This window comes from Alexandromys fortis, unplaced genomic scaffold (assembly GCF_014885135.2).
Source record: "Alexandromys fortis isolate MF-2015 unplaced genomic scaffold, M_Fortis_MF-2015_v1.1 scaffold_176, whole genome shotgun sequence".
NCBI classification, from domain to species: Eukaryota; Metazoa; Chordata; class Mammalia; order Rodentia; family Cricetidae; genus Alexandromys; species Alexandromys fortis.
The window spans coordinates 463,374-485,398 of NW_026068070.1; the positions used below are offsets into that span (position 1 = coordinate 463,374).

At 49.2% G+C, this 22,025-nt stretch overlaps 1 protein-coding gene and 1 pseudogene across 1 annotated transcript; one reads left to right on the plus strand and one right to left on the minus strand.

The window, feature by feature from the left end:
- Positions 1-1,868: 1,868 nt before the first annotated feature.
- Positions 1,869-20,798, minus strand: Sars1 (seryl-tRNA synthetase 1). Its single transcript, XM_050120979.1, has 11 exons — positions 20,560-20,798; positions 12,108-12,178; positions 10,825-10,905; positions 9,402-9,560; positions 8,370-8,513; positions 6,812-6,967; positions 4,565-4,786; positions 3,937-4,066; positions 3,515-3,672; positions 2,559-2,688; positions 1,869-2,276 (listed from the first exon to the last, which is right to left on the minus strand). Exons 1-11 carry the CDS (start codon positions 20,693-20,695, stop codon positions 2,125-2,127), a joined length of 1,539 nt encoding a protein of 512 aa, XP_049976936.1. The 5' UTR covers positions 20,696-20,798; the 3' UTR covers positions 1,869-2,124.
- Positions 16,707-16,829, plus strand: LOC126487936 (uncharacterized; annotated as a pseudogene).
- Positions 20,799-22,025: the final 1,227 nt, after the last annotated feature.

The window sequence follows — 22,025 nt, forward strand, 5'->3', positions numbered from 1 at the left end:
TAACCTGGGTAGCTGAGGTTGGAGATGGGGCAGTCGAAGTGCCAGGGATGAGGGCATCTGCTGCAGGCTGCGGAGGCAACTGAGGGTGGAGTCAAGGTTATCTGGGCTCCTTCCCAACTGCTCAGCCTCCAGGTGGGTCAGCCCATCCTAAACAAGGCTTGCATCAGCCAGAGCCAGTGCGCCCAGCAAAGGAGTCTGGTTCGCTCTGGAGGAGAGGAAGCCACACCCTCCCAGGAGAGTGAGAGTGGAGACTGTGTCCTATTCACTCTGTAAGCTCCGCTCCCAGGGAGCTTAGCAACAGGGTCAGAGGGCATGCCCACCTGCCAACAGGTTCTCCTGAGGAAGATCTCTGCCAGCTATCTTTCATTCTCTCTCTTCTGGTTCCAAGGAGGAGGAACACATCTGTTTAACTTGGCAGGTGGGCATGGTGACGCACACCTGCAGGCGGAGCTGAGTGAGTTCAAGGCTAGCCTGGTCTATAGAGCTAGTTCCAGGCCAGCCAGGGCTACATAGTAAGACCCTGTTTCAAAGAAAACAAACAAACAAACACAAAATAAGAAACAGACCACCTGGCTCACCCACAGGAAGACCGGTGTGGGAAGAATGACTAACTGTTGGGGGTCTGGAGTCCAAGTACAGCAGCTACAGAAAACTAGCGAGGTAAAGAGGAAGTCAGTCAGTGCAGGGGAGGCAAGAGCTGATCCAGCAAGAGCAGAAAGCACCCTGTGCCAGAAGGCTATAAGGCATTAGGAGACAGGACATAGAAGTAGGGAAGGCAGCCATGGAGACCTCGGCCAGGCCCAAGACGGACATGGGGCCACCTAGACATTCCTAATAGACTTTGAAGCGGGGCAGCCTAGTCTCCCGATCACGGTTCAGGCTGCTTTTCTTCAAACTGAATGTTAAGGTTATGGGAATGGGAATTTCTGGCCCTGAATGACAAATGGGAGCAGCCTGCTCTTTTGTCGTGCCCAGGCTTTGTTTTCCCAGGGCTGAGGCCAATGGGCCATGGGACCTGCCTGGAGGCCCCCAGCTGGCACACAGGCAATAGAGCCTTGGTGGTCAGCCTTGCAGCACCCAAGAGCAAGGTAGACGGGACCACCCCCTAGCAGGAGCAGAGCACCGGGCTCTTTCCCTGCTCGGCACTGGGCCACGCAGCGGAGTTGGGCCGGGCTAAAGGCCCGTCACAGGCCAAGGCACACTTGAGCTCCCAATCTCCCTAAGAGACAAACCCGGCCACTCTGAGCCGGACTACCACCTGGCCACACAACCTGGGACGGGTATAATCACGTCCCCACCCTACCTTCTGGGACCATAGGAAGATAAAAGGGAGCATCTAGAGGAGGCGCTTTACCCTGCCAGGAGACGAGCACCAGACTGACCTAGGGTGTCATTAGAGTCGAGGATCCAGATCACAGATGAAAGGGAACCAGGGAAGGAAGAAAGCCTGAATACTACTTTCCCCAGGCTGCGGGTGCCCAGCTATTAGGGCACAGTGGGAGTCCCTGAGGACAGAGGAACTACACTCTTCTGCCCTGCTTCTGACACTGAACTACTGCTGTGTGGTGAGTTTCCCCACACGCGGACAGCTATAAACACAGAAGCTGCGGCTCAGAACCACAGTTCATGCCGAGTGTCAGCTACCACGACCAGCCTTCCCCCTTCCAAGGAGCCCTTCCTAGGGAATGTAAATACTAGCAGGCTTTTCCACCATACTGGTCTCGAAGCTTCCTTGCCTTTAGGCAGGAGTGAATTGACAGAGAATCATGATCCTTGTCCTGAAAACGTGTGTCACGATTCCAGGTTTCCTGCACTACGCAGAGCAGCCTTATTTGGGAGACCCAGCAGAGACAGGGCTCACGCCTGGGGAGCAGACTGAGGAAGTCGCAAGCCTTCCCCAGAAATGCTTTATTGCATGGTTCAGCAGTCATCAGTGAGGAGACCCTTGGCCCATGCGAGGACACGGGAATGCCTGCTTGGTACATGGCAGATGGTTCCCCATCGGCTGTGCAGTCAGATGGGACAGGGTGAGGAGTGGTACTCGGCCTCCCTGCTCCAAGGCAGGTCAGAGATCCCAGCAGACAGAAAGGAAGTCTGGCACACTGGAGACTGAGGAGACAGCGCTCAGGCCTCGGTGACCTCCATGTTCTGCAGCTGGCTCTCCAGGGTAACCTCTTTCCCTTTCTTTTTGCTGCCCTCATGCTGCTTCTTCTGCTTCTTAGATGGCTCCTGGTCAATGGGTGCAGGCTTCACAAATGGGATCAGTTCCTGGAGCCCTGCAAGGGAAGAGCCCACTAAGTGACCTGCCCTTTCTGTCAAAGCCCATGGACCTCAGTGAAGACTGTAGACAATAATTATTTCAGTGAAGGGGTACCCCCAAGATGGAGGGACTTCTCTACTCTTTTCTTCCCCAGTCTGAGTTTAGGATCTGTGTACGACACCCACGCTATGTTCCCAGCACCGTGGGGTAGGCAGAAGTAAGGGGACCATGTCTCATATGAAAATGGGGTACAGTCTGCAAAGGGCCTCTTCAGAAAAGTGTGAAGATGGAGCTGTACCTGGTGGCATGAACTCCCTCAGCTTCTCCGGCACAATGATGCCCTTCTCTGTCTGGTAGTTCTCCAGGATGGCACAGATGGTCCGGGTAGTAGCACACATCGTGGCATTCAGCATATGGACAAACTCCACCTGGGAAGAGCAGGTTCCGTGGGGAACATTAAACCCAATCCTCAGCTGATCTTCCTGACGACCAGAACTAGCCACTCAGCCATTCCTTCCCCAATCCAAAGCACGGCTTTCACCCATTTCCAGCTTTGTAAAACTTGAACTGTTTTGTGTTCACTGCCTGCAGGGTAACCCTGGAAGGCTCCTCATGCTTGCATGCGTGACAGATAGTAGGTTCCAGTATTTCAGAGGATTTGGTGGGAAGGAAGAAACCACCAGCTTGGTCCTCCTTTTAACCCATCCCAAACCGACTCAGGAGAGATCAGGGTCTGAAACTGGGTTTATTTATTTAATATTTGTTTGTTTGTTTTTTTGAGACAGGGTTTCTCTGTGTAGCTTTGGCTGTTCTGGAACATACAGATCTGTAGACCAGGCTGGCCTCAAACTCACAGAGATCCGCCTGCCTCTGCCTCCCAAGAGCTGGGATTAAAGGCGTGGGCCACAAGGCCAGCTCTGAAGACTGCTTAAGAGAGAGCTTACAACCTGACCTTCTTGGGTGAAAAGAGGGCAGACAGTGCCTCCAACTTGTTCTGTGTGGAGAAACGGAGATTACTCTTTCTCTGGAGTTCAGGAAAACAAAGGCAAAGAGAGAAAAGCTTGAATCACCTTGTAGAATAGGGCGAGGCTAGGTTTCTGTCTCTAAGAACCCAGGCCTGACTCAGGAGAAGTCATTTCTAATTTCTTTTGGATCTAGACTGAGCTGAAAACTAATAGACTCTTAAGAAAGAAAAATAAGAAAAATGAGCACTGTGCAGAAGCCCTGCTGCCCACTTCCCTGGGGGCTAACTACCTTGTCCATCATCTTCTTGGTCTGCCCATATCGGATCCGCAGCCGGCGGGCCTGGTAATCCGTGCAGTTAGAACAGGAGACCAACTCCCGGAAGGCACCTGAGCCTGGGAACCAGGCCTCCAGGTCAAGCTTCTTACTGGCAGCATGATTCAAAGAGCCTGAAAGGGAACCCTAGATTCAGGAAGGACGGATCGGGTTCCAGAAGGCCTCTGCGGTGCACCTCAAGAACCCTCCACTTCACACTGTAGCCCCAGAGCAAAGTCACACTCAGAGCTCATCACCAAACACTCCCAGGGAGAAGGTGTGATATTTTAATGACTTGAGCTGAGAGCTAGCTCTTTGTGGGGCGGCTCAGCTGGCGATGGCGACAGCGATCTGTGAGATGCAGAAGGGGGAGAATGGAGGGATGCAGAGCTCCGTACCTGAGACAATATTCACAATGTGGTAAGGGATCCCCAAAGACTGGTAGAATTCTTCCGCGGTGCCGATCATCTCTTCGAACATCTCCCACGACTTATTGTCATGGGGCGAGGAGTACACGAACTGTTCAATCTGTACAGGGGGCGTAAGGAGACAGGGCAGCAGTGACGGCTGCATGAACTGAAGGGCTGAAGTAGAGGTGTTCTAGTAGCGAGCTGGCCCCACACTGGGAGACAGGCCAGGCTGGGCCCCAAAGGAGATCAGTGCTCGAACTGACTGGACTACAACAGCTGGGACAGTGGATTCTACAGTCGCCATCTGTGCTAAGCACCTAGCATACTCATTTGCTGTCCAGTCGGTCTAGGGAGGTGGATGCCACCATTCCTTTTCTTTAGGAGGTCACAAAGCTCCTAAGTGGTGAGGCTGGCACAGAAGATTCAGGGAGCTTTGTTCTAGTCTGTGCACAAAGCCACTTTCTGCATTTTCCAGGCTCTTCCCCACAACGATATCAGCAATGAATGGGAAAGCTGTAGGGAGTGGGGCTCTGGGACTGTGGTCATGTGATCAGGCCCCTCCTGTGATGATCTGGACAGTACAAAGACTCCACTCTCCCTCCTCTCATCTACTCACCTTCTCAAACTGATGAACTCGAAAGATACCTCGGGTATCACGGCCGTGTGAGCCCACTTCCTGACGAAAGCAGGTGGAGAGGCCAGCATACTTGATAGGCAGGTCCTCTGGCCGCAGCCACTCGTCCCGGTGCAGAGCTGCAATGGGCTGCTCCGAGGTGGCAATCAAGTACTTCTCATCATAGGAGCTGTCATCAGACTTCTCGCTGCCTTTGCCGATGACCTGCAGGAGGAAGACAGGCTAGTGAAGACTAGGTAAGAGCATAGGAAAGACAGCGACGGACACAAGGGTGTTCCTGCCTGGAATAGATGCTAAAACAGGGAGCCCCTGCTAGGGAGCAAAGAAAGGCATGGTGCATGCCTACAATTCCCAGCACTCAGGAAGCTGAAGAAGCATGAACCTTGATCTTGAGGCCAGCCAGGCCTATACAGCATTGATCAAAACACTCCCACCCCCGCAAACAAACAAACAAACAGAAAAAAAATCTAATGATACTTGAAAGAACAAAGAAATCCAAATTAGGGAACCTAAAAAAAACTTATTTAACAACTTCAAAATATAAATGATATTAAAGGACCAATGCTGGCATTTGTGCAGGATCTACTTATGCACTCAGCAAGTGTGTGCTAAGTCCTTATGCCAGCGAACAAAACCCAAGTCTGAGTGCCAGGCAGCCCGAAGCCGTATTTATGTTAGAGTCAGCTCATCAGAGGACATTCTGAAACTCAACTGACTCCTACGGTTGTCCCAGGTTCAAACAGAATGCACAAGGATCACAGGACGTACAGTCTCACACCGTGGAAGGTTCTAGTCTGGGGTCAGGAGTGGAACGGCATAGGAAGAGGGCTGTGAGGTCAGACCACGTTTCCAATGTCCTCTTGTCTAAGAAGCAGGTAAAAGGGCTTCTCTTCTAAGCTGCTAGTGATGGAGTGTGCTCAATTTAAAGACATTACACGAGTTTCTGGGGGAAGCCAAGAGGGGTTCTGCTCTACACTAGTCAAGGTGCCAAGCACACACGGCTTTTAACACCGAAATTAACCGACATTAAACACCCGCTGGGCTGGTGAGACGGCTCCCAGGGACAGCACCTGCCATCATGCCTGATAATCTAAATCCAATCCTCAGGGTCCACTTAGGAGAAAATTGTTCTTTGTCCTCCATGCCTTGGAATTGCATAAGCCTCCCCAACCCAAATAAATGTAAAAACTATAACAACAAAAGAGCATCAAACCATAAAAGAAACCCAGATAACTCTGCGAACAGCCAGGTGTGGTGCCACACACTGCAGAGGAAGCCAAATCCCAAGAGTGAGGCCAGCCACGACTACACAATAAGACTGTCACAGACAAGCAAGCAGGACATAGTGGCACATTCTTGTAACTCCAGGACATACTCTCTCCCTTTTGAAACAGGTTTTCTCTATGTAACAGTCCCGGCTGCCCTGGAACTCGCTTTGTACACCAGGCTAGCCTTGACCTCTCAAAGATTCACCTGCCTTTGCCTCCCAAGTGCTAGGATTAAAGCCATGTGCCCACCGCCACTGCCTAGCCCAGTACTCTCTTGGTGCAAACCTATAAACCTTGACACTCAGGAGGCTTAGGCAGGGCAATTTAAAATTCAAGGCATGCCTGGGTTACAAAGTGAATTCAAAGCTACCTAGGGCAACTTACTAAACTTTTGTCTCAAAATAAAATGGGTGGGATTATAACTCAATGGTAGGTACTTGCCCAGCCTCCATAAAGTCCAGGGTACCACATGACAGAAAGAAAACAAAACCCTTCAAAAAAAATTAGTGATCAGAAATACACAGAAGACCATCTGAGAACAGTGAGCAGGTACAGTGATCAGGTGGCTGGCCATCTGCAAGCCAAGGATAGAAGCATTAGAAGACACCAATACCTTCATCTTGGAAACTGGCCTCTAAAACGTCAAGAAAATACACTTCTGTTGCACTAAGCATAGCAGCACAAACCTGTGGGTCTGGTACTAGGTAGACTGAGGCAGGAGGTCCAGAAATTCAAGGCCCATTTGGGCTACACATAGTTTTGGTCAGCCTATCTACTCAGAAAGATCTTGCCAAAACCAACCAACCAACCAACCAACCAACCAACAAATAAGCTTAGCGAGCTTGCTTCCTTGGCTATACTGGCACACTAGAGCATTCTCCCATGGCAGAAAGCTGTGCTGGAGACGGTGCTTGTCACCACTGAGCCTCACAATGGATAGTCTGTCTACCAAGTTACTTACCTTATAAAGTTCTTCATCAAACTGGCTGAGCTGTGCCACCTCCTGCATGACCTCTTTCCTCATAAAGAAGGGGGTGTAGATGGGAGTATAGCCTCTACTTCCCAAAGTCCGGAGTGCATACTGGATAAGCGCCTGCTCCAGGAACACCAGGACCCCCTAGAGAGCAGACACAGAGGACAGAGCACCTGGGGTTGGGTCTTGTCACCAGCCCCCCCATCTGACACCCTAACCAGAACCAACAGTCAGGTAACAGTGGGCAACAGGACTACCCAGTGGCTCCCATAGGGAAACTAAGACTACACACTGCAACACCAGCCAGGAGATACTGGTTTTAATGTGGTATTTTATTTGGTTGGTCCATTAAAAACTCATGTTTGGAAACATTTACAATATTAATTGAACTCAACCAAAGAGACCAATTTTCATATCACAGTTTTTTTCCAACTCAATACCAGGTATTAAAAGGATAATCAATGTTGTTCAAAATTATTCAGTCCTAAACTGTAGAGGCCTGGTTTTAGGACGCTGACATACAACTCAGTCCTTGAGTTCTTCAGCTTCGGGAAAGAGCACTTGGCTCACCTCACTAACAGGGCTTTCTCTTGGTGGCTAAGATGGTGGAAACTGACGGCAGCGATGGCCCGGAAGAGCGGTTCAATGGGCTTTGTTCTCTTCCTAAGCTCCATGCGGTACCTGTTCGCCTCCTTACTGCTCTGGTAATTGGTATGTACAGTTATTTGGAATTAGCATGATGAGCACCTCTCCAGCTCAGTTCCACTCACACAACCACAGATAACCATGCAAGTCAGATCGGAAGTATAGACTCAACACCCAAGGCCAACAGCATGTCACCCCGCCTAGCGACTTCTCTCTGTTTAGGAGATTCAAGCGGTGGCCCACACTAGTAATCGTAGGTCCTGCCAGGCTGAGGGAGAACTGCTGTGAACCTGGAGCCCTTGTCTCCACATCCTCCCACATCCACCCTAGCCCCATGAAAACAGACCGAAGTAAAGGAATTGTGCAGGCAGGATGCACGGACGGGTGTTTGTGTGTGTTAATTCTTAAAGCAACAGTCTCATGTGTAAATGCAGAATGCTTAAGCGTGCAACAATTTACAAAAGTATTCTACCATTTCCTCTCGGAAGGATTCTCTGAATTCACATGCCCTCTGCCCCAGGTTAATCTGTGCCAGCAGCCTCCACCTACCAGGGCTCAAAGCATGCTGGGTCTACTTCGACCGCAGGCTTACACACTGGGTTTTGAGTCTTTGTTACTTGTCTGACTGTCCAATTACACTGAGCTCCTCAATGGCAAAGACTGTTCTGATTCAGTCAGCAAAACATATTCATTATGAAGGATCACTGAGTGGCTTTTGTTCTCCGGAATCTGGGTAAGCACTCTCTTGCCTCAGAAAGAGAATTGCATCTAATTGCTACACGTTCACAGGCAGGCATCGAGTACAAGTGGAGGATTTGTGAGCCTCTTTAAGTGTGATTACCATTTTTGGTGACTTTTTTTTTCATTCCTTCTTTACTCCCTACTGGCTCTCAAAACTTACCTTCAGGAAGTACCCTCGACTACCAGCCACCACGGCTCCCTTTTCGCCTTCAAAGCCGTCTACCATCACCACCAGGTCCACGTGGGAATACTTCTTTCTGACGGTACAGTCACCCCAGATGCGCTCTACTTTGTTGTCTGCGTCCTGAGGAAACAAACCGAGAAGGGACACATGACCAAGAGCAGCAGCACCTTTGTGCATTGCCTAAACACGGGTTAGCTCCCGGTCTCCTACACAACCAATGGGGAAGGGAGTTCGCTGCTCAACAGACAAGCGATTTACAAAGTCACAAAAGCGGTCCTAGTCGGCAAACTGGGAACCCTGATTTGCTCTGCGACCTAGTGTAAACTTTCTCTTTACCCTTTTAAACGGCTCCTCAAATATCCTGCGCGGGAACGGCCTCTGACAATCGGCATCACCTGGGGTACAGAGGAGAATGCGGGACTTTTTTTCTTTGTAGGCTCTCACTGGTCTCTGAGCCACATGAGGGTGGGCTCTGGGCCCTGACCTCGGTCTGCTCAGGCTCCAAGGCCTCCACATACCCCAGCCGGCCCGAGTTTAGTGTTCACAAGGGAATGAATGAAAGAGGCACAGATGGGCCCTGCCACAGCTAGGGTGTCTGGGAACAAAGCCGGGGCTCAGAGCAGCTTTGTGCTGGGGAAGCTCCCTCTCGGCAGGAAACTTTTCTCATGCAGATTTCCCTTCAACCTGCGGCTTCCCAGTGGGGGGTGGGTGAGAGGGGGTTAGGTTGATTTAGCAGGTCCCTCCCACAGGACTTACTGCTACCAGGGGCAACACGCAGTGGAAGACAGCAGCCCCATTTAGAAGAGATTTCTGTGCCAGGAGTCTCCTCCTACCTGCTGTCTCTGCCACTTCCCAATCAGGCTGGGATCTGACTCCAGCAATGCTCAATTGGTGGGCAGAGGGAACACACAAAAGCAGGCTTTTCCGACAGAGCGCCAGTGTTGAGTGGCGCTCCTTCCACAGTGCCAGGCAGTAAGCAAGCCCCCTGCATGGCCCAGCCCCACCTACCTCATCATTACTGATGGGCACAGAAGGGTGCAGAAGGTTCCCAATCTCTCGGAGGTTCTCAAAGCGCTCCGCCTCCAGCTTTAACCGCTCCCCATCACACTTCTGGATGGCTTCATCAATAAGGAGCCGGACTTTCTTAATTTGTGAGACTTTCAGAGCCTGCAGAAGAACAAGCCAGACCCACGTATAGAGTCCACTAAGCAGAGGCAGGGCAGCAATAAAGTAGCACCCAACCATCTCCCACACTACACACAGTGGTAGCATTTTAAAAATGGACATGGAACCTGAGTGGTGGTGGCACACGCCTTTAATCCCAGCACTTGAGAGGCAGAGGCAGGTGGATCTCTGAGTTTAAGGTCAGCCTGGTCTACAGAGTGAGTTCCAGGCCAGTCAGGGCTACACAGAAAAACCCTGTCTCAAACAAACAACTCCCCCAAAACCAAACAAACAAAAGGATAAGACATGTTACCCTGCACCTGCTGATTCGAGCAATGAGGAGGCTAAGTCAGGAGGCAAAATCCAGGCCAACCTGTAACCCAGCATTCAGTGGTGGAGGAGTCAGGATTAACCCTGAGTACATAATGAGTTTGAAGCCAGCCTAGGCTCTATGAGACCCTGCTCCAAAATAGCAGTAAGTACTGAAAATGAATGCATTTAAAACACAGGTTGATTGCACAGGGCGGATAGTCCTGCCGTAAAATGCTTGAGCACTTGCCTTTTCTTCGGGGGGGGGCCAGAAATGTGCAGATTGGCTTTCTTTGCGCTTCATATCCATCCCAGGAGTTTAATCCTGGCTCTAAAAGAATTTCTCCTTAATTTGCACTTCTAATTTTCCAGACTGAACCAGTTTAACACTATTATGCATTCCCATCCAAACTTCTCCAGGAAGATAACAATTTTACTAGGAGCAAGAGACTGTGCCTTAAGTTTGTCTTGTATCCCTTATTGCAAACCGTGCTCTGATTTCTCAGGGGAGCCCTTACCAGATCAAGATGGATAGAAACGAGCCCCGCCCAGGCCTCGGAGCACAGCGAGCTTCTCTGGTTTATATTATACTCTTGCTATGTGTTAGGGGTTTCAACGAAAAGTTTGGTGACAAAAACAGAAAGTTACCATCCTGAACCCACTGCTTAACTGCAGTAAATTGAGGAATCCCTTCCCTTGTGGAAGAAAGCAGAAAATGGAGCTAACATACAACGAGTTAGTCCGGGGCCTTCTCTCTTATTCCCCTTCCTTTCCCCACTCCACCTATCTCCTATGACCCATGAGTCTCCAGCAGAGGATAACAAGAGCAGTTAGGAACACAGTCCTGCACAGGAATGCAAGGCTGCCACAATGCTGCATGGGTGTGGACCCAGCTCTTCTCTCTGGGAATGAGGGTAAGACAGCAACAGAGACATCTTAGAAGAGGGCAGAAACCTACAGCTAACGTGTCTGCAGTAAGGTCATCGAAATTCAACACGTCCTCTGGAACAGACTCATCATCCCCCACGGGCTCTTTTTTCTGCAGGGAGGAAGAAAGATAAGGCAATTTAATTAAAAATAAAAACTGACATTGTTTTATGAAGTGCATGCCAAATTAACGCATCCTATAAACTAATCAGACCGCGTTACATTAAGTAAGCTGAAGCATGTAAGGAAGTCAGTTAACAGGAAGAAAGGCAGAAGTCAGCTTCCAGTCCTTTCCATCATGGCCTCCTTCCTGATCCCGGACAGCTGAGAGCGCTGACATCCCAGAGTGAGAAGAGCTCTTCCCACACACAGAACAGCCAAGGAACCATGAAGGTCTTTGAAATGCTCATGAACTACAAGACACCTGGGAGACAGAGGCAGGAGGATTGCTGTGAGATCAAGACTAGCTGGTCTATATTGCCAGTTCCAGGCCAGTCAGGGCTATGTAGCAAAACCATGGCTCAAAGGAAAAACAAATCAAAAAGCCAACGTGGTAGTCAAAGGTGGGCCCTGAGGATGGAATTTGTTAACACTCTAGGAACCGCTGGGCAACAGGCTCAGGGTTAAACATGGATGGAGGTGAGAAGAGGAACAATCAAGGTAACATGACAAAACGCAGGGGGATGGGGGTATCCCCAGTTTCTCTACTCATTACTGCAGGTCACCGTTTCTGGTCCTCACACACAGTGAAACGCTTGATTTGGCTAGCAGTGTCTGTGTAGAGGATCTGAAGGATACTTAGGTAGCGTACACATGAGTATAAAAGTCCTAATGAGGGCTAGAGAGATGGCTCAGCAATTAAGAGTACTGCCTACTGTTCCAGAGGTCATGAGTTCAATTCCCATCAACCACATGGTGGCTCACAACCATCTGGAGTAAGATCTGGTGTCCTTTTCTGGCCTGCAGAACACGGTATACATAATGAATTAAAAAAAAGTCCTAATGACTATGGGATCGCTGACCTGTAAGTGATTAATCACAGTTCCAGAGAAATAAAACTTACTGATAACCATTTTCACACCTCAAAGTATAACAGAATACTGTCTAAGGAAGCACGCTATCAGGAACTCCCAGTTGGACCTCGTGCTGCGCTCTGCACTGGTTCTGGCTCACACACATGTATACGTATGAATGACACAGCGCCCTCCTCTGGCTCCGTGGACCCCTACACACATGGGCATTCACTTAGACACATAATAAATAAGAACAGATCCGCCAGCTCGACTTCAGCCCCAAGCCCGTTAGTTCTCATACCTTCATTTTTTCACCAATAGTCTTGCTGCACAAGTTCTTCAGTTTATTCAAGTTGTCTGCCCGAAATCTGCCTAAAATCCAAGAAGTCAACAATATGTTAGAGAGGCTCGTCATTAAGATACTCCCGCCCACAATGGCTCTGCGCTACGTAGTAAAGGCTTGGTCTTCAGTTTGGCAGAACTGGAAGGTGGCAGGCACTAAGAGGGAACCTAAAGGGAAGTCACACACTTAGCCTCATGCACCAAGGGCCTCTCTTCTTTTACTTCCTAACTGCTACAAGGGGGGTGCCTTTTTTCTGTTTGTCTGTTTGGTTTTTCGAGACAAGGTTTCTCTGTAGCTTTGGAGCCTGTCCTGAAACTAGCTCTGTAGACCAAGCTGGCCTCGAACTCACAGAGAATCCACCTGCCTCTGTGCCTCTGCCTCCCGAGTGCTGAGATTAAAGGCATGCGCCACCACCCGGCTCTTTTTTCTGTTTAAAGACAGGGTCTTTTTTTTTTTTTTTTGGATTTTTCGAGACAGGGTTTCTCTGTAGCTTTTGGCTCCTTTCCTGGAACTAGCTCTATAGACCAGGCTGGACTCGAACTCATAGAGATCCGCCTGCCTCTGCCTCCCGAGTGCTGGGATTAAAGGCGTGCTACATAGCTCTGGCTGGCCTAGAACTTGCTGACAATCTTCCTGCCTCTGTTTCTTAAGTGCTGGGATTACAGTCAGGCGCCACATATTTGATTTCTTTCATCTGTTTTTCTTTTTTTTTGGGGGGGGGGTCTCTCTACATAGTCTTTACTGACTGGGAACTCACTATGTAGACCAGATTGGCCCCAAACTCAGCTGCCTGCCTCTGCCTCCTGGCGCGCACCACCACACCCAACTTTTCTATCTCTGACAAAAAGCTGACTAGCCCAATGCTGATCTCTGCTTTAGACCTCTACAGTTAGCTGACAGAGATGGACTACAGTAGGGTATCCCCAGTATTTGGTGACAAGGAGAGGCCAGTCTGGGGTTGAAGCTGAAGTATCCGAACCTGGGGCTGGAGAGGTGGCAGAGATAAAGAACATGAACAGCTTCCTTAGAAGCCCCAGGTTCAGTCCCCAGCACCCACACCACAGAGCTCACGACTGCCTGCAACTGCAGCTCCAGGGGGATCCGATGCCTCTGACCCCCTAGACACCTGCACTCCTGTGCACACAGCATCCCACAGACACCTGAGCACGTGCACACATACACAAAATTAAAAACAACACAAATAAAGGTATCATAATCGATATATCACTACAGAGCAATACGACCGAGCCACCTGGGGGGCACTTCTCTGAAGCCTGCCCAATCGTCTTCAAGTTCATTTAAAGGGACGAGGTGTTAACTTTCCCAACCCCCTACTTAAACAAGCAAACAGCGCTGATTCTGTTTATTATATCCAGTGGCCTTGTTAGTTAAGGAATAATTCCAGTTCTGCATGATACAATCAAGTCAAATGCAAATCATGAGTTTGCTTCTTCTGTCTCAATCTTTTGTCTCTTGCACCATAGCATAAGATCTGGAACCTCCACCACGAAGTAATAATGGCCAGGCGTGCTAGTGGAAACTAACACACGCCCAGCTCTAGCTACAGTCAAAATGGCGTCAGGTCTGGGAGCGGCAGTACCTCAATCAGGGAAGGCTGTGGCTGGACTTCAAGGCCAGCCTTGACAGGACACAGAACACTAATCCTTACAGTTACTTTAGAAAACTGACAGTATCTACTAAATATCTGCCATCTCTGACCCTATTTCTACTCTTGGATACACGCTCAAAAGAAATGAATGCTAACGTCTAACAAGAGCGGACATACAGGAGCTAAAGACAGCTCTGTTGTTCGTGTCTGCTGTGAAAGCAAGACCAGAATTGAGTCCCCTGAAGCTTGTGAGACAGCCAGTGAATTCAGTTTCACTGAATGACCTTGTCTCAAGAATCAGTGGAGAAAGCCTGGTGTGGTGGTACACTTGGGGAAGCCGAGGCAGGGGAGCTCTGTGAGCTGAAGGCCAGCCTGGTCTACAGGTGAGTTCCAGGACAGCCAGGACTAAAGAGAACCTGTTCTAAAACAAATACCAAAACACAAACCCCAAATTATGTGGTAAGTGATTGAGACACCCATTTACCTTCACACGCATATGAACATACATGCACCTGCGCACACACTGCATACACACATATATACCTTTAACCCCAGCACTCTGGAGGCAGAGGCAGGCAGCTAGATCTCTGTGAGTTTGAAGCCAGCCTGTTCTAGGTCAGCCAGAGCTACTTAGTAAGACCTTGTCTCAAAGAGAGAGGGGAGGAAGAGAGCAAAAAGACAGAGACACTGTAATGGCATCAGGGTAGGTAGCAAGGAAGGCAGATAAAACGGAGGCAGCACACACATCTGGAATAAGGCAGGGTGTAGACGGTACCAGCAGTGTGACAGGCAGAGTGGAGGTCACCTGCAGTGTGAAAGACAGAGAGGAGGTCACCTGCAGTGTGACAGGCAGAGAGGAGGTCACCTGCAGTGTGACAGACAGAGAGGAGGTCACCTGCAGTGTGACAGGCAGAGTGGAGGTCACCTGCAGTGTGACAGGCAGAGTGGAGGTCACCTGCAGTGTGACAGGCAGAGTGGAGGTCACCTGCAGTGTGACAGGCAGAGAGGAGGTCACCTGCAGTGTGACAGGCAGAGAGGAGGTCACCTGCAGTGTGACAGGCAGAGAGGAGGTCACCTGCAGTGTGACAGGCAGAGTGGAGGTCACCTGCAGTGTGACAGGCAGAGTGGAGGTCACCTGCAGTGTGACAGGCAGAGTGGAGGTCACCTGCAGTGTGACAGGCAGAGTGGAGGTCACCTGCAGTGTGACAGGCAGAGAGGAGGTCACCTGCAGTGTGACAGGCAGAGAGGAGGTCACCTGCAGTGTGACAGACAGAGAGGAGGTCACCTGCAGTGTGACAGGCAGAGAGGAGGTCAATCTGCAGTGTGACAAACAGAGAGGAGGCATCTGCAGTTGAAGACTGGACGGTTTATGCTTGAAGGCTGCATGGTCACTGTGTCGTCTCTAGCTATGTGTGACCACTGAGCATTCAAAAGGTGGTAAACCCTAAATGAGCCTGTGTGAAGATTTGTTTTTAAAAAAGGAAGAATATAAATTATTTCAGTAAATTTGAATATGGATTAATGTGGATTTTGATATGGATAAATGGATAAATACACTATAAACATAGTTTTCATAGTAAGTAGATTTAAAGAAGACATTGAGGAAACAGAGCTGTTTAGAAAAATCTTAGTGTAATTGCCCTACACAGGGATGTAGGAAGGGTGACCCCCTTCACACCGTCCATCTTACTTCTGACTATATCACGGAACCCTGGGGTGAAGAAAAGTATCACTTTTATTCTTGCTTTTTGGGATAGCTGACTGCCTCACAGTGACAAGCAAGAAAAGCGGCATGTCCAGCACGTTAGCAAAGACAGCATTTTTCCAGCTAGTCAGAAAAGTTCTGGGAAGCTCCATACTGCCTGTACACAAGCTTGGGGAAAGAGACCTAGGCGGGACCTGGGGCCCACTACAGACATGTCTGGCCTCTTCAGCTTCAGTCCCTATGTTGTATGGAGTCTGTGCTGCATCCACGACTCACATCCCAGTCCTTCGCTACCTCCGTGAAGCAAGAGCGTAAGACTTAGGTTTGTAAACCCAAGGGTGAGATCTGCACTGCAGAAATCGGCCTGGAATTGGGACTGGGGTGAGAGGGAAAGCCGTCTCCGAGCTTGTCTGACTGTGGGGAATGAGATCAGAGCTAGGGCCTGTCTTCCATCGATAATGAAAAGAAACTTCATTCTCCAATGGGATGAACAGTCCAGTCTAGAAGGCAGAATTCTCGTGGTTGGCTGCCTATTTCAGACACACTGCAATCAAGCAGTCTGGGGGCCAGCCGACAAATGTCCCCAAATGTAGCCTTGTTTCACTACTGTGAATTAATAAGAAACTGCCGCTCAACACGGGGAGTTGCAGTTGTGGTGTTACAGACTGCTGTGTTCTCCACAGAGTCCTACAGCCTCTTCCAGACTCCACAACACAGATGGGGATACTTCTTAACACAGAACCTGCACGAAAGCTAGTGACCCCATCAGGAAGCATCACCTGAGCTCTTCCTGGACAGTGCTTCTAAGTTCTCATTGCCAACAACAGTGGAAGAAACTCAACTGAAGTTCAATGTTAAGGGTCTTAACACAGTATCTGTCGGTGTCGAACACGACCAGCAGGGACTCCTGGGATCCTGGCCACTTGAGAAGCAGAGACCATTAGGTCATTAGTCTAAATAAGGCCTGCCTGGGCTACAGAGGAGTTCAAGGCTACTTGGGATCCTTAGGGAGACCGTGATAAAAATAAAAAGTGTCTACCAGGCTGGAGAAGGGACTCAACATTCAAGAGTGTTCACTGATTTTGTACGACCCAGGTTTGGGTCCCAGCACCCACAAGGCAGTCACGACCACCTGTAACTCCAGTTCTAAGGAAACCTGGCACCCGTCACAAGCTCTTGCATGCATGTGCTATACACACACACACTTATGGACATACACATAAGATAAATATTTTTAAAGCATCCACAGTCACTTAAGTCAACCAAATTTCTTTCACAGGGACCTGTGTGCAATGGCTGCGCACAGGATCCTCCTTGGGAGTGTATGCGACCTGTTGTCTGCTGGAATGCTCTAAGAGAAACAGTTATCTGGTGGATAGTCATGTCTCTTATCTCACGATGTCCTCAGTCTAGAGTCCAGGTAGGTATGCAAAGTGCCTTTTAAGCCTCAGGGGACAGTGGCCAGGTCATTGTGTACATCTGCACCATATCGCAGAAGAAGGCGCACGATAGAAACCCTACACAGGTCAAGTTCGAGTTCCCTGGTTGCCAGAAGAGGCTTCACCAGGTTTAACGCAGACGAGTCTGGAGACATGGTTGCTCATTCCTAGTGACTGATCCCCTACACAAATGACAGCTCCTCTCTGCTGTACCACTCCACAAGTCATGTTCCCTAATGACTCTCATACCCAACCAAAACACAAACCGCAGAAGTAACACTAATGTCTGTCCCCTCATGAAAAAAGTAAAGAGGGCTTGGAATATAGATCAGTAGCACAGTACTGGCCTGGCCCGTTGAAGACCCTGAAACTTTTTGTTTTGTTTTGTTTTTCGAGACAGGGTTTCTCTGTAACTTTGGAGCCTGTTCTGGAACTCACTATGTAGACCAGGCTGGCCTCGAACTCACAGAGATCTGCCTGCCTCTGCCTCCCGAGTGCTAGAATTAAAGGTGTGCACCAGCCCTGGCTTTAATGCTTAGCCGAGCAATAACACTGATGATAATTTTTAGACATTTTAACAGCCAGGCACGGTTGCACTGAGGCAGGGGTCTGTCAATTTGAGGTCAGACTGGGTTACACTGTGAGAAAACCTTTTCTAAAAAAATAAAACACCAAGACACAACAAACTTCCATGCAGAATTTAAAGTACCCTGAGCACAGAAGATCTTCATACATGCCACAAACCTTTCTCACACCCTCTAACGGTGCGATGTGCCGCTGAACACTGGAACACTGTTATGTTTGCATATGTGTATATGTTGTATGTGCTTGTTATAAAAAATTATGGGAGGCCACTGTTTCATAGCTCCAACAAACCATACTAAAAACCAAAACGGAGACAGCCCATGTTAAAGTTCCATGTCACCAAACTGAAACTATTTCCTGTTTCTGTTAAGTTCGAGGTGACTGATCCGCCTTTTGCTTTTACTTTCTTCAGCCAGGCTCCAGAAAGCCATCTCCTTCTGTTCAGCTCACTGAAACACTTAATTGCTTTACAGAACAAAGTGATGCTGGTTCTAGAATTGACAACTGGGTGTGGTATTTTCTTAATCCCAGCACTTCAGACACAGGGGAAGGCGGATCTTGAGTTTGAGGCAAGCCAGGGTTGCATCCTGAGACTTGAGACTGTCTCAAATAAAATTTAAAAAATAAAAAGGCATAGCTGTGTATGAGTGTATTCCCAGATGCTCAGGAGACTAAAGCAGGAAGATTGCCAGTTTGAGGACAGAACAGGCAACATAGCAAGAGCCCAGATCATAGCAAACAAATATTTCTTTTGAAGGAAGGCTGAGCTTTGCTCAGTTGTAGAGCGCTTATCCAGCGTATACTAAAGCCATAGGTTCAAAACCCATAAGGCACAGCTCCACACGCACACACACCTTGAAGCCTAGTCTGGTGGTGCACACTTGTAATCCCAGAATCAGGGAGGTAAGAAGCAGGATCAGCTTAATAAGGTCAGTCTCAACTACAAAGGGACTACAGGAGACCCTGTCTGAAAGAGTAAAATCTTTTTTTCCCCTTTATATGCATTTCTTTAAAAAAAATATTTTCAGCTTTGGAGACCAGGCTGGAGAAAAATATTAATAAAAAATATTTTAGCCACCTACCTCGCTCCAGTTTCCCACAGCACCCACCGACCTGTGTCTCTCCCAACTTGGGGTTCTCTGTTTATAACTGCCACGGTCCTAGTTTAATCCGCGCTCACCACCCCTAAAGCAGGTGTGGGAGCACGGCCCTGCACTCCCAGCTGAGACAGGAGGAGAGGAGACGAGCCCGAACAAAAGACAAATGCTCACTTTTTAAAGTTGTCCTTTAATATCTGCCTAGCCTATGGATCCCTAAGGAGCCCACCAATCATCTCTACAGACAAGGGTCAAATTTCCTCGATGTGTATGTCATATACGAGACTACCTAACATGTTTGAAGTGACAGCAACAGCTGCTCAATACCTAAATAGTTACAGAATGCTACTCCTGGTTATGATTCAAGGCAAGGTGCTCAGAATACGTGTGTGTGTGTGTGTGTGTGTGTGTGTGTGTGTGTGTGTGTGTGTTGTTTTTTCAGGAAGGTTATGCTGGCCTTCATTCAAATGCAGGTCCTCCTGCCTCAGTCTCCCTTGTGCTAGGATCATAGGTGAATGCCACCAGCTCCTGCTCAGAATATTTTCTCTTTCTTTCTTTTCTTTCCAAGACGGGATCTCATTATGTAGCCCCGGCTGGCCTGGAGCTCACTATGTAGACCAGGCTAGTCTCAAACTCAAGAAGTCCACCTGCTTCTGCCTCCTGAGTACTGAAATTAAAGGCAGGCACCTTCACCCTTGGCTTAAATATTTTTATACTAAACAAACAAACAAAAATGGAGACATTTTCAGATTGGAACAATTTAAAACTTTACATTGGAGTGCAGTCTCTTACAAACCATCCTATTAGAGTACTTGGAACATACTGAATGAATACAACTGTAAGCTAAGCAAAATTTTTTTTGATACCCAAGAACTTTTTTTTAACAGTAAAATTAATGTCCCCGAAAGGTAAAACCATTAACACTCAGAGGCATGGTGGCGCACACCTTTGATCCAAGCACTCGGGAGGCAGACGCAGGCAGATCTTTGAATTCCAGGCCAGCCTGGTCTACAAGTTCCAGGACAGCCAGGAGTGCACAGAGAAATCTGTCTCTAAAACTAAAAAAATAAAAACACACCAAAACAAACATGACACTCTTGGATCGCGACAGCCTTTGCTGCGTGTTCTCTTATAAACCAGGCTCTCAGCTGGTTGCAGACTTATTGCATCAGACAAAACGAGTCACATGCCACCAATAACATCCGGTCTACCAGGTGATCATTCCAGAGGCACACTCGGAGGTAGAAGATTCCGGAGCTTTATTTAATTTCATGAATGATGCTGGGTCAGTTCTACTCTGGCAACGTCTTTCCCAGAAAGCCACCACAAGTCACAACCACCCTCAGCTATTACAAGATTTTTCTTGCCTTACAGCACCCCTCCCTCCTGTCTGACCTAGCACGGAAAAGCCTGATTCTTAAAGGTATGCCCCACAGGGTTAAAGGAATGGCCATCCCCCAAAGCTTCGGGATCATTGCTTTTAGCCAAGAGCAGCCTCCAAAATCCCCGAATGGTTCGAATGGGGTGGAGTAAAACCTACGGTGCGGCAGATGCCACTCAATCTGAGATAGCAGCCTTTGATCCTATCAAAACCGGAAAAGACCACGCTGGCTTTGTAGAGGATAAGAAAGCACCAAGAAAGACCAAAACGTTAGGAAAAGAAATTTCTACCCGCCCTCAATAAAAACTCCAGCTCTGGCTCTCTTCTAGCTAGCCAAGGGCCTGACAGCTCTCCCTGCGCGTGCGCGCTGCTCCTTCTAGAGGCACAGGAGGCACGGAGCACGCGCGGGAGGGACCGTGAGCCGCCGGAGCTGCTGGGAGAGTGGGACCAGCCGGGTTCCCAGCCTCTTCTAGGGACAGGCGGCGATGCAGCCAGCCAGGCCAGGGAGCATCTGGCAAAAGGTGTAAGTGGTGGCCTCGGACGCGATGGCTGAGTTTAGGATTCGAGAGATGCCGTGAGCATCCAGGCACTTACATCGTCGCCACTCACTGTCTGCCTTCACCAGCTGGTCCACCAGCCCCGGGTCCTTGAAGCGCTTCTCCTGCGTCTCTCGAATGAGGGCCGGGTCCCCTCCTTTATCCACCCGAAACAAATCCAGGTCCAGCACCATCCTTCTGCTTCACGATTTAACACTAAATGAAGTGAGGAGTGTACCGCAGCAAGCCGCGGGGGAAACGACGCACTGCGCCTGCGCCCTGACCTGGCCTCGCTGCGCAGGCGCGGGGCGGCTGGCGAACGCTCTTTCTCAGCCGGAAGCCGCAGTGTTAGGCGGAGTCGGAGGGAGCGGGGTTAAAAGAAAGGGCGTGGCCTCCTGGCTAGCGCCACTTTCTGCGGAGCCTGAATGCCTCAGTTTCCTCTTGTTGAAGGGCGTATCCCAGTGTGGTGTGGACAGAAGCCTGCCCCTGACAAGCCAGTGCGCCTTGCTGACGTCAGTCTTCCTCCATCTTGATACCAGAAGGACAGCTACATATTTGTTCACCCAGTTAGCGAATCTCAAGATTTTGATACAAAGTCTCACCTATAACTCTGTAAACCAGAATAGCCTCCAACAGAGTGCCGGGACTAAAAGTGTGTGCCTCCTCACCATCTTCATTTTTCTTTTTAGACTACTAGCCCCGTTCTCCAACGAGCCTGTGCCAAGCCCACTGAAATATAGGGCTTAATAGAGACCCCGAAGGAGACTGAGGAGGCAGGGTGATCCTGGTGTGTCCCTTCCTGGTCTCCTGCGGTCTGGACTACTGTTTTAGGTTTAAAGCCAGGACCAAGGGCTGTGTGTCTGGAGGTGACTCCATGTGACAATGTACACGTCTCTTAAGTGCCTCTCATCCAGCTGGCCTTTGTAAGAAGCTGTGGTACATATTTAGGACTGAAACTGACTGGGTACTATTCCATGTTTACTGAATTCGAGCTTTGTCAAGCTGCTCCACAAACACATTCATATTATTCTTGTTTCGTTGAGAACAGATCTCTAAGCAGACCAGGCTGACTCGCTTCTATGTGGGGATTGTTGGAATCACCACCCCATGCTTACCCTACATACTCACCGCTACTATTTGGTTTTGTTTGTTTTTTTGAGACAGGGTTTCTCTGTGTAGCTTTGCAGCCTGTCCTGGAACTGGCTCTGAAGAAAAGGGCTGGTCTTAAACTCACAGAGATTGCCTGCCTCTGCCTCCCGAGTACTGGGATTAAGGGTGTGCACCACCAGCATGCACCACCACCGCCCAGCTCACAGTTACTCTTAGTGTGAAGACCTCGTTTGAAACTACCTCCCTTGGTTAGGTGAGGTGGTGCACGTCCATGATTCCATCCCTTGGGAGGTGGAGAAGCAGAATCAGGAGTTCAGGGCCAGCATGTGTCAAAAATCAAAACCCAGATAGGCTTGGTAGCATGTGTCATCAGAGGCAGACACCAGCAGATCTACACAACCCAGTCTACATACT

Bases quoted from the DNA above. Each gene is read 5' to 3' on its own strand.
- Sars1 (XM_050120979.1), bottom strand. From the start codon at position 20,695: ATGGTGCTGGACCTGGATTTGTTTCGGGTGGATAAAGGAGGGGACCCG. The intron at 8,514-9,401 runs GTAGGTGGGGCT...TTGTTTCCTCAG, and splicing joins TGCCCATCAGTAATGATGAG to GACGCAGACAACAAAGTAGA. The intron at 2,277-2,558 runs GTACAGCTCCAT...CTTCCCTTGCAG, and splicing joins GAGGGAGTTCATGCCACCAG to GGCTCCAGGAACTGATCCCA.